The following is a 21239-nucleotide window of genomic DNA, read 5'->3' as shown; positions in this document are numbered from 1 at the left end:
TACTCGGATCGGTTCTAAATCCATCAAAACCACCATTACCTAAAAACCATAACCCTAGTTTCACTTTTCCCCCTCCTTTCCGCACCGTGGGCTGCCCCTTCCTCTCTCCCCACCTGTGTCGCCGCTGCCCATCTGCTCTCCCCATCGGCGTCGCCACTCCCTCTCTGCCTCTCCCCTTCTCCTCCTCCCACAAGACATTGCCGCTCCCCCTCCCCTCCCCTCACCGGCGGTGTCGCTCCCTCTCCCCCACCGACGCTCTCTCTCCTCACACCATCACCCCCTTTCATCCTCGTCGGGGTGTCGCCGCTGCCCCGCTCTTTGCTAAATCCAGCACGAGGCTCGTAAGGTCTAGCCTTGGGAGGCGATGGCGGTAGCTCGAAGGCAGCGGTGGCAGTTGACGCTCAACGGCGGCAAACTCGTGCCGCTCTTGTATCCATTGAGGTTCAGTGGCTGGATTTTTGTTCGATTTGAGTTTTTTTTTTCTTCGTTTGTCGTTTTTCAATTATTGTATTTGAGATATTCGTATGGGCTGGCCCATTAAAGCGCATGCTGAACCGTAAGTAGAACAAACGTCCATCTGATAACAGCATCGTTTGGGTTATACGTCCATCATGATAACAGTATCATTTGGTCTTCAGCTTATCAATCAGAGACATTTAATTTTAAAGTGGTTTTAATTTTAAAATTGTAATTTATTTTTAACGCTGATTTTTAAGTTGCTAACAAACATATATATAATTTTACTCAAATTTATTTTTTATCACCAATAAGCGTAATGGCTTGTAATCTCTTGTTGAGGAACGGGTACTTCATCCGTCCCAAAATATAGTTATTTCTGGATACGAATTTGGCTAAATACTGCATTTTACTATGGTGGATGAATGTATAAAAAAACAGAGTGAATTGTAGTTTAAGCCACCTTCTATTATCAAAATTTCACTACGGGCCACCTTTTATCTAAGTTTTTCACTTTAGTCTAGCTAATTTTGTTTTTGTTTCACTTTGGATAACCCTATCTTCTCGAACATTATCTAGTCTCTCCTTTAGCAAAGGGTAGCTTGCATGTAAGTAGGTAAGATAGTCGGCTTGTGGGTGCCAATGCACCTAAAGTTATTGTTGTGCTTTCAGAAGGGAAATTGGGGTGATCCGAAGTGCAACAAATACAAATTTACCTAGATCAAATTGAAAAGATTATGTAAAATTAATGGATAAATATAAGTTAAAAAAGTGAAAATGATGTGGGGATTATAATTTGTCATCTTACATGTTAAGCTTAGAATATAATTAAATTATAGATTATATAGTTTTTTTTGTTTTTAAGAAATAATAATTGATTGTGGATGACGATGTGATATATTAAACTGGGTTGTAAGCATATAAAATTGTAAATTAAGAATCGCTTAACTAAAGGTAATAGTAGTAGTAGTAGTAAACAAGTGCTGATGAACACGTACGTACATTAGGCCAGCAAACAAAATGAAAGTAACAAAGAGATTGAATATACATTATATACATTTTGGATCCAGTCCCAAAACAATCGAGATCCATGCATATGCATGTTCCATGATCGAGCTACTAATTTAGTTAATCAACCGCGGCGACTGCAGTTGGAATGTGTGAGATGCATATATATATATATATATATATATATATATATATATATATATATATATATATATATATATATATATATATATATATATATATATATATATATATATATATATATATATATATATATATATATATATATATATATATATATATATATATATATATATATATATATATATATATATATATATATATATATATATATATATATATATATATATATATATATATATATATATCTAACAACAAGTATATGTATATGAAAATAAATAATGGGGGCCGGCAATTGATGCAGGTGAGTGAGAGATCGAAGATCCATATATAGTGTGTAGTACGTAGGTCCGGGCTGGGGGCTGGGGCGATGATGGTTATAGTACAGGAGTGAAAAATTAGTGCATCCTGCCCTGCTGCGTCTGGGGGAGAAGGCCGGGGATGTAAGGGACGCCGAACTTGGGGATGAACTCCTGGCCCTGGATGAAGGCCTCCACGGTGAACTCCTTCTGGACGTCCTGGTAGGTGAGGGACTGGACGCCCTTCCACTTGGCGCGCTTGCTCATGTCGGCGCCGGGGCCATGGTTGTCAACCTCCGCGTAGTAGAGGGTGTCCAGGGCGAAGTTGCCGTTCCACTCCAGCCACCCCACCGGATCCACCACCGCCCCGATCTCGTTCTGCACGAAGATGGTCCGCGAGTACTCCTTCCACGGCCGCGCCAGGTACGTCTTCACCTTGTCCGTGAACTTCTCCAGGTCCGGGTGCGGCGCCACCGTGCAGTTGTGGATCACCGTCCCTCCCGCCGACCTCTTCTCCCGCCGCCCCTGCGCCGTTATGATGTTCACCTGGTTGTCCATCGGCTTACGAGGCTGGAGCAAGCAGTTCTGAAGAACAACCTGCACGCGGCATTGTGTTTTTGTTTTTGTTTTAGTATGTATATAGAACAACAACAACAACAACAGTTGCTAACTATTTTGCTTGCCTGCGAGTTCCCGAATATGAAGTCGATTGTCCCCGACACTGTGCAGTCGCGGAAGAACTGGCGCTGCGCGTGCGGGTACAGCGTGTCCTGGTACCCGTCGAACTCGCACTGGTAGAACACCGCCATGTCGCTCTGCGCGCGGAGAGCCACCGCCTGGTGGTTCTCCGGCCCCGCCGTGTTCTCCACCGTGATCCCCCTCATGAAGAAGCCGTTCCCGATCGCCTCCATCGTCGCCGTGTCCTTGGTCGTCAGGTTCATCTTGAAGTTCTTGTTCCCCGTGATGATGGTCTTCCCGATGCCGTCGCCTATCATGTTCACGTTCGTCGCCGGCCGCCCCACCGACACGTACTCATTGTACGTCCCGGCCTTCACGTAGATGGTGTACCGCTCCTTGTTCTTCGGGGGCACCTTCGCCACCGCCTCGCCGATCGTCTTCACGTCGCCGCTCCCGTCCGCCGCCACCGTCACGTCCGGCTTGAACTCCACGGGCCCGGCCTCGGGCCCCGCCGCCTCCAGCAGCTGCCGCCTCCCGCCCTCCGACATCCACACCGGCATGCCGTCGTCGGCGAGCAGGCGGCGGCGGCCGATGTTGAGGCTGCCGAGCGTGGCGGAGAACTGGTCGACGACGGCGAGGATGTCCTCCGTGAGCTCCTGCGAGCTGTTGAGGGCGCTTTTCATCTTGTCGGCGGCGTCGGTGGTGGTGTTGAGGAAGCCGTCGAGGCAGGTGCCCTGGTAGGTGAGGGCGGCGCTGAGCCAGGTGCGGAGGTCGTCCACGGCCTTGTGGAAGTTGGTCATCTCGAACCCCCCGAGCTTCTCGAACGACGTCTTGAGGTCGTCCACGGCATACTCCAGCAGCTCCTTGCAGTTCTGCAGGGCGCCCGACGTGCGCTTGTCGTTCTTGAGCTCCTCCAGCGTCGACGACTCGCTGATGGCCTTGGAGATCTTCTCCGACGTCACGGCGAACATGGCCTTGGCCAGGTCCGTCGGCGAGCTGGCGCCATTGCCGGCGGCCTTCCCCAGCTCCTCCTCGCACGTCTGCTGGTAGTCCGTCGGCTGGCAGAAGGCCTTCACCGACTTCACCGACGTGGACAGCTCGCCATCCTCCTTGCCGCCGCCGCCGTTCTTGAACGACACCACGCACACGGCTGCCACCACCGCCACCACCAGCACGGTGGAAGCGCCGATGATAGCACCTTTGCTCATGGTTCCCTCGCCGCCCGGCCGCCCCCCTGCGCTCTGCCTGCTGCCTCCCTAGCTAGCTCCAATTAATGACGACGATATAGCTACCTAGCTAGGATGGAGGCAATGCAAGCATCCAAGCACGCATGCAACCCTCCTCTTCTTATAGCACCTTGCACCTTCGGAGGAGGGTAGCAGCCAATCCAAGACGCCGAGATGCTCGGACGCCGTGTCCATCGCACGTACCTTGCTTTGCAACGACCAAAATAGACGGAAGGTCGTCCTTAGTCGTTACAACCAACCACCATTGTTTTGTTTGAAAAACGTTGCTTATGTGATTCGGCCCATAAGAATCAGCCCATGAATATTTGCACGATGATCAAGTCAATGTCACATACTCACGTGGCACCACCCTCAACCAAAACTACCACCTCCTAAAACCACCAAGAAACTTAATTTACACTTAGACCCTATTTGGCACAGCTCCAGCTCCCAACTCCAACTTACCTAGAGCTGGAGCTATGCCAAACGGTACAAATTCTCTGTTTTTTGGAGCGGAGTTGGCAGAGCAGCTCCACAAATTTGTACTACGGGGGTGGAGCTGGGTTTTTGCTGCTCCACAGCTCCACTCCACCCCAAAAGACCCACTACCCTTTAAAATTTTGATGTATTTACACAAAAATGCCATTGAATAACCCCTAAACTCTTCCTCCTCCTCCTCCCATTCTCTCTCCTCCCATCTTCTCCGACAAGATCCGGCAGGCTGGTGGCGGCGACGCGCGGCCTCAACAGCGGCGCACGGGCTCGGCGGCGGCTCGTGGGCTCGGCGGCGGCGGCGCGGGGGCTGGCCGGCTGGCGGCGGCGCGAGGGCTAGGCGGCGCGCGGGCTCGGCAGCGGCGCGGGGGCTAGCTGGCTGGCGACGACGCGCGGCCTGGCGGCGGGGATTTTTTTTTTCAATTTTTTTCAGATCTGGAGCTAAAAGTTTGCCAAACACTTTTTGATAGGTCTGCAACTTCAATGGGAGCTAGCTCTAACTGGAGTAGGAGTTTGGAGCTAGGAGTTGGAGTTAGGAGCCCTACCAAACGGGGCTTTAGTTGAGGGACACTCTGTACCCGAGTTTTGCGGTTTGGGTCGAAATTGGACCTATAGTTGATGGATGTGAAGTGGACTTTTGTCTTCGTAATAAATCTCCCTATTAGGAGAAGGAATAAGTTCATCCGAGATCCCTTAACTTGTCAGCGAATCCGATTTTCATCCTTCAATCAGAAAACTAGATACAACAGGTCCCTCAACTGTCAAAACCAGTGTATAAGAGATCCCTCGGTGGTTTTGACAGCGGTTTTTGGCTGACGTGGCGCCTACGTGGCTAATCTGACTTGGTCTTCATCTGATGTGGGATTGACGTGGCGCTTACGTGGCAGTTCGATCCGGAAAAATAATAAACTTCGTGGGACCCACATGTCAGTTTCACCAAAAAATTAATAAAAAAATAGTGGGCCCACATGTCAACTTAAAAAATAAAGATTGTGGGGAGTCCCTCTCGGCTCTCCCTCGTCCTCGCGGCGGCAGGACCATGCCGGCGGAGCGGCGGGGCGTCGGCGGCAGGCCGCGGGCGGCGGAGGAGGTCGCCGGCGAGGGCGCAGAAGCAGAAGGTGGCGCTAGCAAAGCAGCTCAACCTCCGACCGCGGCAACTGGAGGTCTAGTTCCAGAACCGCTGAGCCAGGTGCATGCAAAGAGATTTTCTCCTCGATTCCTCGTTGGCTTAAAGTGCCGCCTCCCTCCTCACAGCGGCCAGCTCGCGTCACCCTCCGGCGGCGCGCCTTCCAAGGCCGAGAAGCCGTCGGGCGGCAAGAAGAAGGTAGGCTGGCTCAAGAACATCAAGTCCGTCGCCATCAGCTTCATCCAGGACAAGGACAGCAGCGGCAACAGCAAGTCAACCCCATCTACGACCACGTCCTCCGCCGCCGACGCCACCTCTTCGTCGTCATCCTCGGCGTCGTCATCGGAGCGGCTCAAGGCGCACCAATCCGGCAAGTCATGCAAGGAGCTCACCGGGCTGTACATGTGCCAAGAGATCATGGCGCACGAGGGGTCAATCTGGAGCATCAAGTTCAGCACCAATGGCCGTTGGCTGGCCAGCGCCGGCAAGGACCACGTGGTGTGCATTTGGCTGGTGGTGGAGGCGAGCTCCCAGGCGTGCCTTCCGAATGACAGCAACTCGGGCCCCCTCCCGCTGCATCCCCCCGCCGCCACGCCGGCGGACGGGACGTCATCATCGTCAACGCCGACGCTGTCCAAGAAGTCGGTGAAGGCAAAGAGCGGCAGGGACACGCTCCCAGAGCCCCTCCTGCGCGCCGTCGGCCTTCCCGAGCCTCGGCACGGCGGACCTCACATGGTCCTCTCCCACCGGAGAGATGAGAGAGAGGATAGAGATAAGAGGGGAGAAAGGGAAGACATGTGGGGCCCACGTGGGCCCCACCATTTTTAATTATGTTTTATGTGAAACTGACATGTGGGTCCCACTGATTTTATTATTCTTGCAGATCAAATTGCCACGTAAGCGTCTCATTAGATGAAGACCGAGTCAAATTAGCCACGTAAGCGTCGCGTCAGTCAAGACCACCATCTAAACCGTCGAGGAACCTCATCTGCACCGGTTTTGATAGTTGAGGGACCCGCTGGATCTGGTTTTTGATTGAAGGATAAAAATCGGATTTGTTGGTAAATTAAACTTATTCCTTATGATAACCTTTTTTGTCCGGACGATTTCAGGTGACACGGCCTATCAAATTCAAATTCAACCCATTAGACCCATTCGGGCTGGATGACGTCAATAAGGCGGGGCCCGGAGGTGAGAAAGGAAAGGAAAGGAAAGGAAAACAGAGCATGACGGTGGTGTCAACGGCAGGGAGCACAGCATAAACCGCGTCCATAAGTCACACTCTGATTACACTTTCATCCTTGAAAATTACGATCCGTCCGTATGTCATGCGGACTGCACTGCGCTGACTCGTTCTTGCTCTTGTTGCAATCTTCCAAACAGTAGCTTACAACGATGGAGTCGGTCAGTCAATTTCTCTCGTCAACTCCTCTGCCTCACTCTGCAGCTTCTTCTCCTCCCCTCTACTAAATCTCTCTAGTTATCCAATCACCACAAAGTAAAGAAACAACGAAAATTGAAGCAGCACATCGATTCATCGAGAGTACCAATTCAATTCGGACATGGCCGTGTTCATCATCGCCAATAATCCTTTGGCGCGCTATGCCGTCTTGTTTGCTGCTGCTGTCTTTCTTGTCGCCGCCGCGCAGGCACAGCCTACCACGCCCCCGCCGCCGCCGCCGCCGGAGATGGACTGCAACGGTATACTCCTCACCTACAACCTCGATCGCCGTGACAAGATCAGGCCATTCGTCGCCGCACCCGAAGCCGACGCCCAGCCCTACTCCTTCCGCGCCACCGCCACCGTCCTCAACTCCGGCACCCGCGCTCTCCGCTCCTGGACGCTGCGCCTCACCTTCCACCACCGCGAAATCCTCGTCCAACTCGATGGCGCCGTGCTCACCTCCGGCGCCGACCTGCCCTACAACACCACGGCAGACAACGCCACCTCCTTCTCCGGCTACCCGCAGACGGACCTCCTCACCCCGATCGCCACCGCCGGCGACCTCACCAAGATACAGGCCACGCTCAACCTGGTCGGCACGCTGTTCGCGGGGCCACCGCCGTACGTCCCGCTCCCTTCCGCGCTCTCGCTCGCCGACCCGTCCTACACCTGCCCGCCGGCCATCAACGTCTCCACGTCGACCCTCTCAACCTGCTGCATCCTCACGCCGGAGGCCGCGGCGAACGCGAGCGCCGGCGACTTGGACGCGGGCAGGGCGACGTCGTACCTCCCGCGCGGCGCGGGCGACCTGGTGATCACCTACGACGTGCTCCAGGCGCACGAGACCACGTACCTGGCGCAGGTGACCCTGGAGAACGACGCGCTGCTGGGCCGCCTCGACGGCTGGGAGCTGTCGTGGGAGTGGCTCCGCGGCGAGTTCATCAGCTCCATGCGAGGAGCCTACCCGCGCCAGGTCGGCGCCACCGACTGCGTCTACGGCGCGCAGGGAGCCTTCTACAAGGGCCTCGACTTCTCCAAGGTGCTCAACTGCGACCGCAAGCCGGCCGTTCTTGACCTGCCGCCGTCGCGCCGCGGCGACGAGGACATCGGAGGGATCGACCACTGCTGCCGGAACGGCACCATGCTGCCCAAGTCCGTGGACGCGGCGCAGTCCAAGTCGGCGTTCCAGATGGAGGTGTACAAGATGCCGCCTGACCTCAACCGGACCAAGCTGTACGCTCCGGCCAACTTCAGGGTGTCCGGCGCGTCGCCGCTGAATCCGGAGTACGCGTGCGGGCAGCCGGTGCGGGTGACCCCAACGGAGCTCCCTGACCCGAGCGGGCTCGCGTCGACGACGCTGGCGCTGGCGACATGGCAGGTGGTGTGCAACATGACGGCGGCGCCGCCGTCCAAGCCGCCCAGCTGCTGCGTGACCTTCTCCGCGTTCTACAACGAGTCGGTGATCCCTTGCAGAACCTGCGCGTGCGGCTGCCCGGCGAGCCCCGCGGCGGCCTGCAGCACGACGGCGCCGTCGATGCTCCTGCCGCCGTACGCGCTGCTGATGCCGTTCGAGAGGCGGGGGAGGGAGGCGGTGTGGTGGGCCGGCGAGAAGCGGCTGGGGGTGCCGAGGCCGATGCCCTGCGGCGACAGCTGCGGCGTGAGCATCAACTGGCACGTGGCGACGGACTACGCCGGCGGGTGGAGCGCGCGGGCGACGCTGTTCAACTGGGAGGGCGCGGACGTGGCGGAGTGGTTCTTGGCGGTGGCGATGGAGAAGCAGGCGTACGACGGGTTCGAGCAGGCGTTCACGTTCAACGCCACGGCGATGGGGAACGGCACCACCATGATCTTGATGAAGGGGAGGGAAGGGTTCCAGTACCTCAAGAGGGAGAGCAACATGAGCGGCGTCGACTACCCCGTGGCCGGGAAGCAGCAGTCGGTGCTGCTGTTCACCAAAAAGAGGAGCGGCGGCGGCATCGACGTGGTCGGCGGCGACGGGTTCCCGACGAGGGTGTTGTTCAACGGGCACGAGTGCGCCATGCCGCAGAGGATTCCGAGCAGTGCCCATCGTCGTTGTCTTGTCCTATTGTGGACTACTCTTCTTGTATTCATGTCGTCCATTCTACTGGTGTTGTCGCTGCTGTAAAAACGTTCAACGCGTCGCTGGTAGAGGAGACAGGAGGCGCTGCTAGGATGGTTTGTGATATGATGTATGGCGGCGGTGGGGGTGGAGATGAGAGGAGGGCTAGGGTTGTGATTTATCGCTATTAAATTTTGTAACACATTCAGACATGTAAATAATCTCTAATGAAAATGTTATCAACTACAAAATCATACATCACGTTCAGATATACGATTTTGATATAGAGCTTATCACCATCCAAGATGTTATATCAAACATCATGAGACCACAAATTTTAAATATCTAAATAGATTTGAGAACTTCTAACATATCTATACTCCTATAAAATATAGTAGTGATGGTGCTAGTGGTGAATCTGCTAACACTCCCAGTCTCCCTTGGAAATGAAAAAGAACGTGTGCCAAAGGGTCCATATATCAACCACCCAACCAACAATTCCCTACTTTCTATGGAAAGGAAAAAATCACAATGTGGAGCAAAGAGAATAAACATGTTAGTAACAAATAGAGTATATATATGAAAAAATTAAGAGATGGTGTATAAAAAAATGATGATATAATGAGTTAATAATAATTTTCTTTAATTAAAATCCTATTGTAATGCACGGGCAATATGCTAGTATTTAGACATGTAAACAATCTCAAAAAAAAATATTATCGATGATAAATCGGTACATATCGTAAAGCTCTACGATATAAAGATTATCTTCATCCGACTTCGTATGAAAAAGTTATTTTTTTTAAAAAAAATGCAATTCGAGTATCATTGGCCCTGTTTGGATCTGGAGGGCTATTAAATAGCCATCCAGAATCTTGCTATTTAAGAGTATTAAACGTAGATTACTGATAAAACCCATTCCATAACCCCTAGACTATTTTGCGAGACGAATGTAACGAGGTATATTAATCCATGATTTGCTACGGTGATGCTACAGTAATCAACCGCTAATTATGGATTAATATACATCATTAGATTCGTCTCGCAAAATAGCCTAGGGGTTATGGAATCGATTTTGTCGGTAATCTACGTTTAATAATTCTAAATAGCAAAATTATAGAGGGCTATTTAATAGCCACGAGGATCCAAACAAGGCCATTGTCGGTTCAATACTCAATGGACAGGATAGTGCTTGTTCATGACACGAACCGGCAGTGATACTAAGTATTATCGGTTCTATGACTTTTGGGTAGGATTGGATGCAAGAAGTATATAACCAATAGTGTTGGATCACCATCGGTTCACGCCGAACAGACAGTAATAGGCTAGCAGTGTTACCCCGTTCTGTGGTAGTGGTAGGAGTTAAAAGTTTCATGGGTTCTCAATTTCTCATACGTGTGCGTGTAATGGCCAAAAGTGATAATAGAAACTTGATAAAACAGGCCTCCAAATGATCAAGAAAACAAAGCAATCTTAAAAAGTTGGACACCAAGTAAGGGCTTGATGTCAATAGTTTTAAGAAGAAATAAGTAAATATTTCTCGTGAGCGTGCTCCACGAGAATTGAACCCGAGCCAACGGTTTGCATGCCAGCAACCCCTGCTACTGCGCTATAAGCACATCTCAAAACAAAGTAATCTTACCTTGAAGTACTAAACATATGGGATTATCCAGGAAATAGGCTGATTGATGTCCGTCCAGTTAAAAAAAAACCATTGGTTTTAAAAAGCTTAACAAATCAGAAAACTCGCTGAACTGTGAGGAAGCAATTAACTCAGCAAGTACATGATCGATCATAGCGACAGTAACTAGAGCATACCTTTTCTTGCAGCATATCCCAGATCCTTCAAATAATTTCTCCACAGAGCCGAAAGAGGCAGGCTTTCCAATTGAACAGTGTCACCTTCTACAAGAACGAAGAAACTTGATCACTTGAACTTGCACTGGTTTCTCTATTGGGACAACTGCCGCGATGTCAAGCAATAATCGGATAGGATGATATCAACCACCACACAAGTGGTGTCATCTTTCAGCCCAGTTTCTTTTTAGAGCTTGCTGCATAAGTAAAAGTAAAAGCAAAACTAGATGCCAAAAATTGTAATTGAGTCAATTATGCCAAGTACCATAAGCTTTGCAGCCAATTCTGCAGGTAAATCTCGGCAACCGGCATGCCTTTGCCGCTGCTACATAGCCAGAGCGGCCCAGAGGGAAGCGCATCCCATGTACCATCTGATCGATGATCAGCCTTCCTCCAATGTTTGAGAGCTCCATTTACCGAATAGTGAAGTTCAAAACTTTAAAAAGTCCAGCCTTCAGTACAACATATTAGAAAAAGAATCTATAAAACTGCATGCACTTTGTAATTCCTGCCCACCTTAACTTGGTCGACATGTGAAATCGCCCCCCTACAGCCAATGGATCTTGATAGGCACAGGCCACCTGGCCAGCACCCAAGAGGGCCAACCTAAAACAAAGCATCAACAACAATACATTATGCATAAAAAAAAAGTTGCCCTTTTTTTTTTTAATCTGGCCATTCACTACCAAACTCCGGAGCGACCTCCCCACCGCTAGCGTTCTCCTCCAGCCGGTGGTCCATGGTGAGCAGCTGCCCCCTGCATGGACAACCAGCAGGGAGCCGAGAGAAGTACGCCATGGACACCTCCTCCTTGGAATTATGCTCAACTTCCTGATGTTCGAAATGGGTACCACGCAAAGCACCGAACTAATTAACCAATCACAGCACCAAACTCCACCCTAAATTTTGTGTTCGTCACTCAATAGCTACTAGCAAGCCCAAAATGTGCATAGAACCGAGTGAAAGTGTGAAACTGCGAGACGCAAGGGGGGCGATTACCTTCTGGAGTCAGTCCTGGCCGGCGTCGGCGGTGGACGCCAGTGCTATTGCTGCCGCCGCCTCTTGTATTCGCGTCGTCAACTCTACTAGCGTGGTGGCTGTTGTAAGCCAAATGTAGTATACTCCTTCCAAATCCAATCGTAAATACATTGACGCTAGCTGCGTATACTCGCAGTCTAACTCTTCAATTCACTGCCATCTCTCCCATCCACATATGATATACAGCACGCGATTTCCAAGCGGCAGGATAGATCAAACAGAAAGAACAGATCCCGTACTCCAATTACGCTGCTTCCTCTGCTTAAATCCAGAAAAATAGAGCACACGCATGCAGAAATCTTTGCATGCTGGCTGTCTGTCACATAGGAGTACACATGGAAGAAGACATGACTAGGAAGGCTTTCCCTGATCGATCCAAAAGATGGTTCAACTCTTGAGCAGCAAGCACCTCATCTCCGGCCGGACGTGAATGTCTTGTCCAGTCCACAGCCTGCACACACAGCTCCATCACTCCGCAAGCTCTAAGTTCATCATGGTCACCCTTTGTTCTGTGGTCAGCTGGCCGGGGGCTCTGCACTTCATGTCAGAGAACGCCGGTATCAGCCGGCAGTGTCTGCAACTCTGCACTGAGCTCCGCCTTCAACAAACGATGCCATTGCTGCACAAGAAAAACATACTCCCAAAACTGCAATTTGGTTCCAAACTGAACTACAATGTCATTTGTCATCCACAAAATATCAGCAGCCCTCCCACCAGTAATTACATTTCACACCACATCAGAGAAAGAAAAGAGCTCATATCCAGCTCACACTTTGTTGGCCTCAGTGTAAAGACAACTAACCACCATGAATGTCGCAATCAGACTGGACAAGGTAAGCGGTTTCTCCCACAGTAATATTTCACAACTATAAAGCTAACAAGGTTTTCAGAATTATTCCAGCAGTGCACAATGTGCACACATATCATTGTTTCAATCTTTCTTTCTACATCAGTAGCATCGCTTCCATGTTTCCCATATGTAGCTGACCCAAAATATCCAAATGATGGCATTGTTACATGGCATGACTTTTCTTACATGACCATTTTTGCACATCAGCAGCGCCAGAATATCCAGGTAGCCCAAAATCATGTTTCATGGCATAGTTGATTCAAGATTCAGGTCTTGCAATTTGCCGACCTTAAACATAGCTTTCTGGAAATCGCACATCAGCTTTGGGTAGAAATGGTCCACTATGGAAGGAAACTCGTCTTCCTTGAACTGTGCCGCATGACGCCTGCAGTTTCTAAGGAACCTCAAGAGATCCTTCACATCATCCTTATACTCTATTTGCTTGCCATCTTTATCCATATATTCCTTTGTGCTCTTTAGGAAGGAATTATTTGGCATCTTACTTTTCCAATAATTGTACTGTCTAAGATCAGACAGCACACTCCCATAGGCTGCTGGATCAGATGTTTCGATCTCCAAAAAAATGTCATGGAGAGACATGAATGAGCTAGCATTCTGCCTTGGTTCCATCAAACCATCATGATGACAGAGCAGGTACTCAAACCCTTTGACACCTGAAGACATCAAACATAGCCATTCTGAAAGACTATTTGGAATTGATGTGCGTACAAAAACCTCCTTCTTCACCATCTTAACAAAGCTCTCATAGTCCAAGTTCTTATCACTGAGATCAGCGCCATACTTCAAATTGTCTTCCATAAGATTTCCAATCCTTGCATTGTTATCATCATCATAGAAGAAATTTTCAGCACCAAATTTTCCACAAAGTGATATATTTTCCTTATGCAGGGCTTGAATAAGTCTAAAAGCTCTTCGCAATTTCAACTTGATCTCAGTACTTCCTACAATGGACCAATGAGTGTCAAAACTCCCAGGGGTAGGGCCTGCGTATATCAGATTCTTCCTATTCTTCTCAGCGAATTGGAGCAATGTTGTTTGTGTGGATTTATCAAACGGACACTTGAATATGTCGTGATGTTTGGAGCAAAGTGAAGCACCGTCATCATGATATGAATCAAAATTGATCCTTCTCCTTACCCTCCTTTCCCCAGGATATAGAGCTTGACTGCCATTCCTAGTCCTGCCAGTATATGACGCCTGAGAAACGACATTCAAAAATGGATAATTAAGATTGGGGTAATTAAGGGGAAAAAGTATTGCGAATCACATTGATATTGTAGACGAAATGTATTTAGGGAAAAAATTGAGAAGTGAAACAATATGTTGAACGATTGACTTTAAAAATCTCTCCATTCGACTTGGCAATATAGGGGCTGAATTGAGCATGCTTAATAAGGTGGATTAAGTACTCGCTAACAGTACAGTGTTTAATATGCACATTATTGGAATCTGACACAGATTTTCAACAAAAAGAATCTGACACAGATTTTCAACAAAAAGAATCTGACACAGATTTTCAACATAAAGAATCTGACACAGAATAAAGTTGGTGGCCAGAAGCAGGAGCACAAACAAACCTCTAATGCTTTAGGCCGCACATACAACAGTGAGTCAAGCCACTCTTTAGAGTATACTCTTTTTCCGTCAAGTTCCCACACTATGGCAGCGCCTTCTCGTCCTCCCTATAAAGACACAAAAGCATAATTAGAAACACTTGCTGCGTATAATTACCATATAATGCTAGGACAGAGAATAGGTACCATTGGTACAATGTGTGTAGCTATCTCATATTCCAAAGAAGTAAGAACTTGGCCGCCCATTCCATTGATCAATTGTTTGTACTGCATTGAATTCAACAAATTCATCAAATTTCATCAAAAGAACTATACCTTTTGAACTAGTTCTTTCTTGTCATGTAAAGGAAACAAATACAACTGAATTCATAATGTTTTTCCTGTATATAGCCCTAATTCATTCTTGGATTTTAATACACTTTGACATGTAGGTATCTTGGCTAAACTCGAACCTATAGTTGGTTGATCCATCCATACTCTGTAAAGAATCAAAAAAGGTACAGAACAGCTAGTCCGTGAAAAGAACTAGGCCTTTAACGCAACTAATTCATGAACTCAAACTATAGCGATGAACTGAACTAATTCATTCTTGAAGTGAAAGGAACTAGGCCTTAAACCGTTAAACGCAACTAACTCATGCTTGCCGCCTGTCGAAACACGATAATGTTGAAGCTTAAAATGCAGTTACCTCGGCCTTGAGCGGGGACCCGAATCCTGCTAAAATGAATCTCATGCTGGTCAATGGTTGGTGTTGGTTGTTGCGCGGGGTATCTGCGAATTTGGAACTGTTCCCGCCGCTGTAGAAACTGTCCCCGTGTTCTTTACTCGATTGGCCGTCGTATCTATGACTGCAGGTTGGGGGGCCGCGGTCGCTGGTGTACCCACCCCCTCCGCCGTAGAGGTGTCCGCCTCCGCTGTAGCGGTCCCTCGGATGGGCGCTGCGGCTGCGGCTGCCTTTGCCGTTGCCGTTGCCGCCCCCGCCCCCTGCGCCGTAACGGTCACCACCACCGCTGCGGTCGCCATCGACGAGTCCTCCCCGTCCGCTACCTCCTCCTCGCCGTCCTGATCCGTAGCGGTCCTGCGGGTGCGGGGAGCAGCTGCCGCGCCTTCCCCCTTCGGCGTGCCGATCCATCCGGGGGCCGCTGCCTTCCCCTGCGCCGTAGTGGTCACCCCCACCGGTGCGGTCCCTGGGGTGGCTGCGGTCGCCGTCGACGAGCCCTCCCCGTCCGCTACCTCCTCCTCGCCGTCCTGATCCGTAGCGGTCCTGCGGGTGCGGGGAGCAGCTGCCGCGCCTTCCCCCTTCGGCGTACCGATCCCTCCGGTGGCCGCTGCCGCTGCCGCCGCCTCCGCCTCCGCCTCCGCCTCCCCCTCCGCCGTAGCGGTCACCCGACATTGGAAATGGGGAATCGGGATCGAAACCCTAGCGGTGTACGAATTGGGGGCCGTATTATTGAGGAGGATACCGCTGAGAGAGATGCTCAGCCGTGGTCGAAGTAGACAAAAGGCTCCCGCTCAGGTGGGAAGGGGAATTTTGAACCCCCACCCCCCGCTCGCATCGGCGTAGACTTCACTGGACTACTGGAACCTACATGGGCCGGGGGGCCTCGACTTATCAGTTCCAGCCCAAGCCCATTTGGCTTTTCTTTCTTCTCTCTCTATAAGGCCAATTGAATTCCCTTCACTAATGGTTTTATATCCGTGTACCACACTACCGGATATCTCAACCCCTCACTCGGTGGTTTTGGAAGGCAGTTTCGCCGATGTGGCGCTTACATGGCGGAGTTAACCTGGTCTTCGTCCCACGTGTCGCTTATGTGGCATTATAATTAAAAATAAAATATGTGGGACCCATTTGTCATTCACACTAAAAAAATTATGGGACCCACTGACATGTGAGCTCTTCAATCCGTGTACATTCACATTAGTTCTCTAATCCTAATACAACTATATTATTTATTATTAGTATACTGTGAGAAATGATAATTTTTCATAATTGTTGTTTGCGGTAGAAATTGGTACTTAACAATTGTCGGAGGGTTAACTCCTCCACCAGGGAACAGTGAGGCCCCCCTTTTTTTGGTTTGGCCGGGGGCAGCGGGTGAGATCCGAGGTTCCTCGAGACAAAAGAGACACAATGGATTTATACAGGTTCGGGCCACTATGAAGCGTAATACCCTACTCCTGTGCTATGCTCCTTGAGTGAAGGATTACAAGATCTCCTTGTTGGAGTAAAATGTGGTGTTGATCATCCGGGGCTAGAGACTGCTCTAGAGCGTCCAATGGATCGCCCCGAATCCCCCCTCCCCCCTCACTAGGCCTGGACCTCCTTTTATACCTTAAGGGGTTACCACATGGGCCCAAAAACCTAGCTCTGGTGGAGAAGTGTTTTGCATTAAATGTTTGTCTTGTCTTTTGACTTGGGAAGCAAGCACACGTCATCTTGATGATGAGGCCTGTAAAATCTTACCGCCTGACACGAGGGGCGCCCATGTCAGCTGCTATTAATGGGTGGAGACTTCTGGGTCCCTGTTTGCATCGGGAAATGGAAACCCCAATTGACCAGGGCGGATGGACCAACTCTGGCCGGGATGAGAGGTTAAGACCTCTCATCATCATGACTAATGGGACAAGACAGGGTACACACCCCTTGACCCATGCAGTAGTACGTCTGACACCCTGGGTCCCGTCGGTCATTCGACCAGTTACAGACCAATTTAGCACGGGGTGCACGCCACATTAAATGCGGCGTGCCGCACCTGCTCAGGTCGCCATTAATGCGAGTAGGTGAGCGCTCGAAGGTGGCCACCTAACCCACCGCACATGGCGACCCGCTGAGGGGGTCGGGGGAGCCCGACCCCTAGTCACATGAGGGAGTGGCCTCCGCCCCACCTCGAGCCTGACTCCCCTCGGGGGAGGGCCACGTGGTATTGGGGGGCAGCCTCCTCCATCTAGTGTCTGGGAAGGAGTGGCCGCCGCCCTACCTCGGGCCTGACTCCCCTCGGGGGAGGGCCACGTGGTATTGGGGGGCAGCCTCCTCCATCCAGTGTCTGGGAAGGAGTGGCCGTTGCCCCACCTCGGGCCTGACTCCCCTCGGGGGAGAGCCACGTGGTATTGGGGGGCAGCCTCCTCCATCCAGTGTCTGGGAAGGAGTGGCCGCCGCCTCACCTCGGGCCTGACTCCTCTCGGGGGAGGGCCACGTGGTATTGGGGGGCAGCCTCCTCCATCCAGTGTCTGGGAAGGAGTGGCCGTCGCCCCACCTCGAGCCTGACTCCCCTCGGGGGAGGGCCACGTGGTATTGGGGGGCAGCCTCCTCCCTCTAGTCTTGAGACCCCCAGGCCCATATCACTGACAACGATCGTCAAAAGTGGTGGTGACGGTGCTGCGCGATGGCGACCCTAGCAATGGCTACAAGCGGCCGGAGTTGGTGGAAAAGGTGGTGGCGATGCGAGCGTCGTTGCTAGGGCGATTTAGGGCACGAGGAGCCACGGTGTTTGGGGAAAAAGGAGGAGGGGAGGCCAGGGATTGATTTTATGGACTCGGGGAGTTCGGATGTGGTTAGATAAGGAGCAAAACCATCGGCGGCGTGAAGAGGAGAGAGAGAGGGATGGCAAGATTAAAAACCGAATTCCGACTATCTCGCGGACACGGTGTGTGGGGCGTGAGTGGGGCACGAGGTAGGTGCGGAGCGCGCGGGTGGGCAGTTGCGCCTCCGGCTCCGTCAGCCAAAGGTAGGGGACAGTCCCGACAGGTGGGCCCCACCTGTCGGCGACCTAGGCAAGGAGAGGGCGCAAGCGCCAACTAGATCGTGGCCTCGGGCCGGCCCAACGGAAGGAGGGGGCCGCATGAAGCTGGCCGACAGTAGGAGTTGGGAAGAGTTGGGCCGGAAACGGCCCAAGGACCAAGGAGGGGAAAAAGAATTTGGATTTATTTAATTCCAATAATTGGTTTTGAATTATTAAAATTATTTCCTTTGCTCTCAAAATTTCACTAAAAATTCTGTTAGTCTATTTTAGCATGGGGAATTCAAGAAAAATTTCACCAAGCATTTCCCACTTATTAAATGCATTTATTAATTAAGGGTTTGCTCTAGGTTAACAAAGCAATTTCTTGAGGCATGTTCTTAAGTGATTTATGGTTAAGAGAAAATGGGGAACTTCATGGTGTGACAGTTTCTTAAACTATTAAACGGTGTGTGTTTTTTCGAAAGTTTTCTATAGGAAAGTTGGTTTAGAAAATCATATAATCCATTTTCAAGTTTATTTTAACTATTGCTTAATTAATCATGCACTAACCGATTACTTCGTTTTACACGCGGAGAGGTGGAGTTCTCACTTCCCAATATTACATGAGGAAGTATTGTGCTCGTGGACACGAACCTGCTCATTAGAAATGCCCAATATTACTACTCCCTCCGTCCCAAAATATAGACCATGTTTGGGGGAGCTTAAGATTCTGATAAACAGTTGGTGAGAAGCTAGGTGGTGAGAATCTGAAGAAGCTGGGAAACTCGCTTCTGGCTTCTAATTCATTTTCTGATTCTACAACTACAGCATCTCAGAATCTGGACCAAAAGCTGGACTGTTTGGGGGGGAGTTTTGTCGACGTTATTTTCTCCGCTTCGGCGGGAGGATCCTTCGACATGGAGTCGTCCTGGGTTGTAGCCACTGCGTTCTCGCTTCCGGTCATTGATGGACCAGCCGAGATCGGCAGGAAGACGATTTCGCCGACTTGAGTCCACACCAGCATTGTTGAAGTAGGAACTCCTTGGTTGAGGTTGGTGTTGACGTTGTTGTCGACGAAGCTGGATGACATAGTAGTAGAACCTTGAGCACCAAGTTCCCCTACCTGGCGCGCCACTGTCGACAGGGGATACCCATAGACCGGATATAGAGGGTACTGGGGTATGCTGGTACGAGAATCTACGTAGTACGACATCAAGCAGACAAAAAACAAAGATTATACTAGTTCAGGCCCCTTGATAGGTAATAGCCCTAATCCAGTTGATATGGGATTATATGATGGAAACCACAGATTACAAAGGGAATAGCAGAACTCGATGATACCGATGAGATCGTAATCGAACAGGTTCGATTAGATCTCCCTACGACTTGGCTCCTATAGGCTTCAACTTCGTAGGCTGTGGTGGATGTGTTGACTATGAGATTCAATGCCTTAGGTCCTCTCAGGGGGTCCCTTTTATATCGCAGGTTAACTGGTCTCCAAGTAGGACTCGGAAACATCGGACCCGGCACGATACAATGACGACACAGTTCTGTCCGAGTAGGACTCCTTCCATCTGTAAGCTCCGTGATGAATTTCCTTAACGCATGCCGAAAACGTCCGTACACGCGCGGGTATACCATATCGATATGTGACATGGTCGGAAACCCTGACAAGTTTCTGATTCTGGGAGAAGTTGCGGTAGCTAGAAGCTCTCCCAAACAGGCCCATAAGCATTTTTGGATTCTGACACGGTCTTCGAGATGCTACTTTGACCAGTAATATGTATTAAAATAAGACGTTTTAAATAAAAAGAATTGCGTATTATGATAGTTTGTTTAAACATAAATATAGTAATATCAATTTTATATGATTGATTTTTTTTTGTTTTTTTCTATTAATAGTTAAAGTTAAAAATGTTTGACTTGTCACTGTATTAAAAATGCTTATATATTTTGATATTGAGGGAGTATTTTTTTAAAGAACGCTACTAGATATAACCCTAAGGTGGCTGAAGGTGGGCCCGTGTAGGCGTGGTAGTACTAGTATATATGAGTCGGATCACCGTGCGACGAGACGACCGGAACCGACTCAGATCAGTTGCGAATTGGCCGCCCTGTCCGTTTCTATTTCGGATTTCCTGTACGTACCTTTATATAATGGGTTTGGTCGATCGGGGCGGCCAGCTCGAACGTACGCCCTTCAATTCAGCGCCATAACTGATCGATCGAGATCATGTCGTCTAAGCGGAAGCGGCAGGACAGAGATGAGTACGACAGATGCGGTGGCGTCAAGACGGCGCCGGCGCCGGAGAAGAGGAGGAAGCACCTCTATCTGATGCTGGATGACCGTGACAATGCGTACCGCATGCACAAGATCGATGTGGACGCCTTGGCCGATTCCGAGGAGGACGACATGCTGCTCCTCCCTGAGCCAGCACTCCTCCAGTTCGGAACGGATCGTCACAGCGGCATGTGCTTCTTCGCCTTGGGCAGCAGCATCTTCGCCACCCGACCTCCCCACACGCCCGCGCTCGTCTACGACACGGACACCGGTGGCCTCACCGTCGGCCCTCCCCTCCCCAACAAGCTCTGCGGCGGGCCGAACATCACCATGGCCATGGCCGACAACAAGACCATGTACGCCTTGTACGACTACGACACCAACTACTTGAACCCGCACCCCATGGAGGCCATGTCGTGGGAAGCGGTGCCATGCACCGAGCGCCATCTTCCGCGAGTCAAGGAATGGACATGGAAATCCGTGCCGTCGCAGCCGCCGTACGGCAGGTTGGACGAGATCGTGTCGTACGCCGTGCACCCGGACCAACGCACCTTCTTCGTCTCCGTCAAGGAGGCCTTCTGCAGCAGAAGCGATGGTGGCAACAAGGGGACCTTCTCCTTCGACACCAAGCACTGCGAGTGGAGGTGGCACGGCGACTGGATGCTGCCATTCGAGAGGCAAGGCTACTACGACGCCGAGCTGGACGCGTGGGTGGGTCTCCGCCTCACCGATGGCCGCGTCTGCGCCTGCAGAGTCGCCTCCCGCAGCAGCAGCGCCCCGCCGGAGTGGAAGCTGCTCCAGGAGAAGCTGTTTTGCAAGGATCCACAGGAGAGGCAGCTGATGGCGTTGTCAGGAATAAGGCCCAGCCTTGCGTACATGCAGGGCAGCGGCAGGTTCTGCCTCCTCGAGTGCGTGCTGCGAGAGGGAGTCGACTGGAAGCACGCCT

General features: G+C 50.6%; 3 protein-coding genes across 5 annotated transcripts; 1 reads left to right on the top strand and 2 right to left on the bottom strand.

The window, feature by feature from the left end:
* Positions 1–1477: 1477 nt before the first annotated feature.
* On the bottom strand, positions 1478–3935 carry LOC4344369 (probable pectinesterase/pectinesterase inhibitor 21). The gene is made up of 2 exons (XM_015790197.3): positions 2588–3935; positions 1478–2501 (listed from the first exon to the last, which is right to left on the bottom strand). Exons 1-2 carry the CDS (start codon positions 3788–3790, stop codon positions 2004–2006), a joined length of 1701 nt encoding a protein of 566 aa, XP_015645683.1. The 5' UTR covers positions 3791–3935; the 3' UTR covers positions 1478–2003.
* Positions 3936–6438: 2503 nt separating this feature from the next.
* On the top strand, positions 6439–9206 carry LOC4344368 (COBRA-like protein 7). Its single transcript, XM_015789646.3, has one exon. It carries the CDS (start codon positions 6989–6991, stop codon positions 9014–9016), a length of 2028 nt encoding a protein of 675 aa, XP_015645132.1. The 5' UTR covers positions 6439–6988; the 3' UTR covers positions 9017–9206.
* On the bottom strand, positions 9169–15789 carry LOC107277841 (uncharacterized). 3 transcript variants are annotated; one of them, XM_066312456.1, is made up of 8 exons: positions 14979–15789; positions 14477–14557; positions 14294–14398; positions 11807–13913; positions 11494–11638; positions 11324–11413; positions 11073–11243; positions 9169–10855 (listed from the first exon to the last, which is right to left on the bottom strand). In XM_066312456.1, the coding sequence occupies exons 1-4, from the start codon at positions 15681–15683 to the stop codon at positions 12939–12941; spliced, it is 1866 nt and encodes a 621-aa protein (XP_066168553.1). In that variant the 5' UTR covers positions 15684–15789; the 3' UTR covers positions 9169–10855; positions 11073–11243; positions 11324–11413; positions 11494–11638; positions 11807–12938. The 3 variants fall into 3 exon arrangements, with proteins under 3 accessions (XP_066168553.1, XP_025882458.1, XP_025882460.1); XM_026026673.2 differs by having other exon boundaries at positions 11324–11638; XM_026026675.2 differs by lacking the exon at positions 11494–11638.
* Between the last annotated feature and the right edge of the window lie 5450 nt (positions 15790–21239).

Source organism: Oryza sativa, chromosome 7 (genome assembly GCF_034140825.1).
Source record: "Oryza sativa Japonica Group chromosome 7, ASM3414082v1".
Classification (NCBI taxonomy): domain Eukaryota; kingdom Viridiplantae; phylum Streptophyta; class Magnoliopsida; order Poales; family Poaceae; genus Oryza; species Oryza sativa.
This window is presented reverse-complemented; position numbering and strand designations above follow the sequence as displayed.

What these genes read in the sequence shown, in the direction of transcription:
- LOC4344369 (XM_015790197.3), bottom strand. Translation starts at nt 3,790, where the DNA reads ATGAGCAAAGGTGCTATCATCGGCGCTTCCACCGTGCTGGTGGTGGCG. An exon ending in TCATATTCGGGAACTCGCAG is followed by an intron (nt 2,502 to 2,587) that starts GCAAGCAAAATA and finishes TGCCGCGTGCAG; the next exon opens with GTTGTTCTTCAGAACTGCTT.
- LOC4344368 (XM_015789646.3), top strand. Translation starts at nt 6,989, where the DNA reads ATGGCCGTGTTCATCATCGCCAATAATCCTTTGGCGCGCTATGCCGTC.
- LOC107277841 (XM_026026673.2), bottom strand. Translation starts at nt 15,683, where the DNA reads ATGTCGGGTGACCGCTACGGCGGAGGGGGAGGCGGAGGCGGAGGCGGA. An exon ending in CTACACACATTGTACCAATG is followed by an intron (nt 14,399 to 14,476) that starts GTACCTATTCTC and finishes GTGTCTTTATAG; the next exon opens with GGAGGACGAGAAGGCGCTGC. An exon ending in TGCGGCCTAAAGCATTAGAG is followed by an intron (nt 13,914 to 14,293) that starts GTTTGTTTGTGC and finishes GTCGTTTCTCAG; the next exon opens with GCGTCATATACTGGCAGGAC.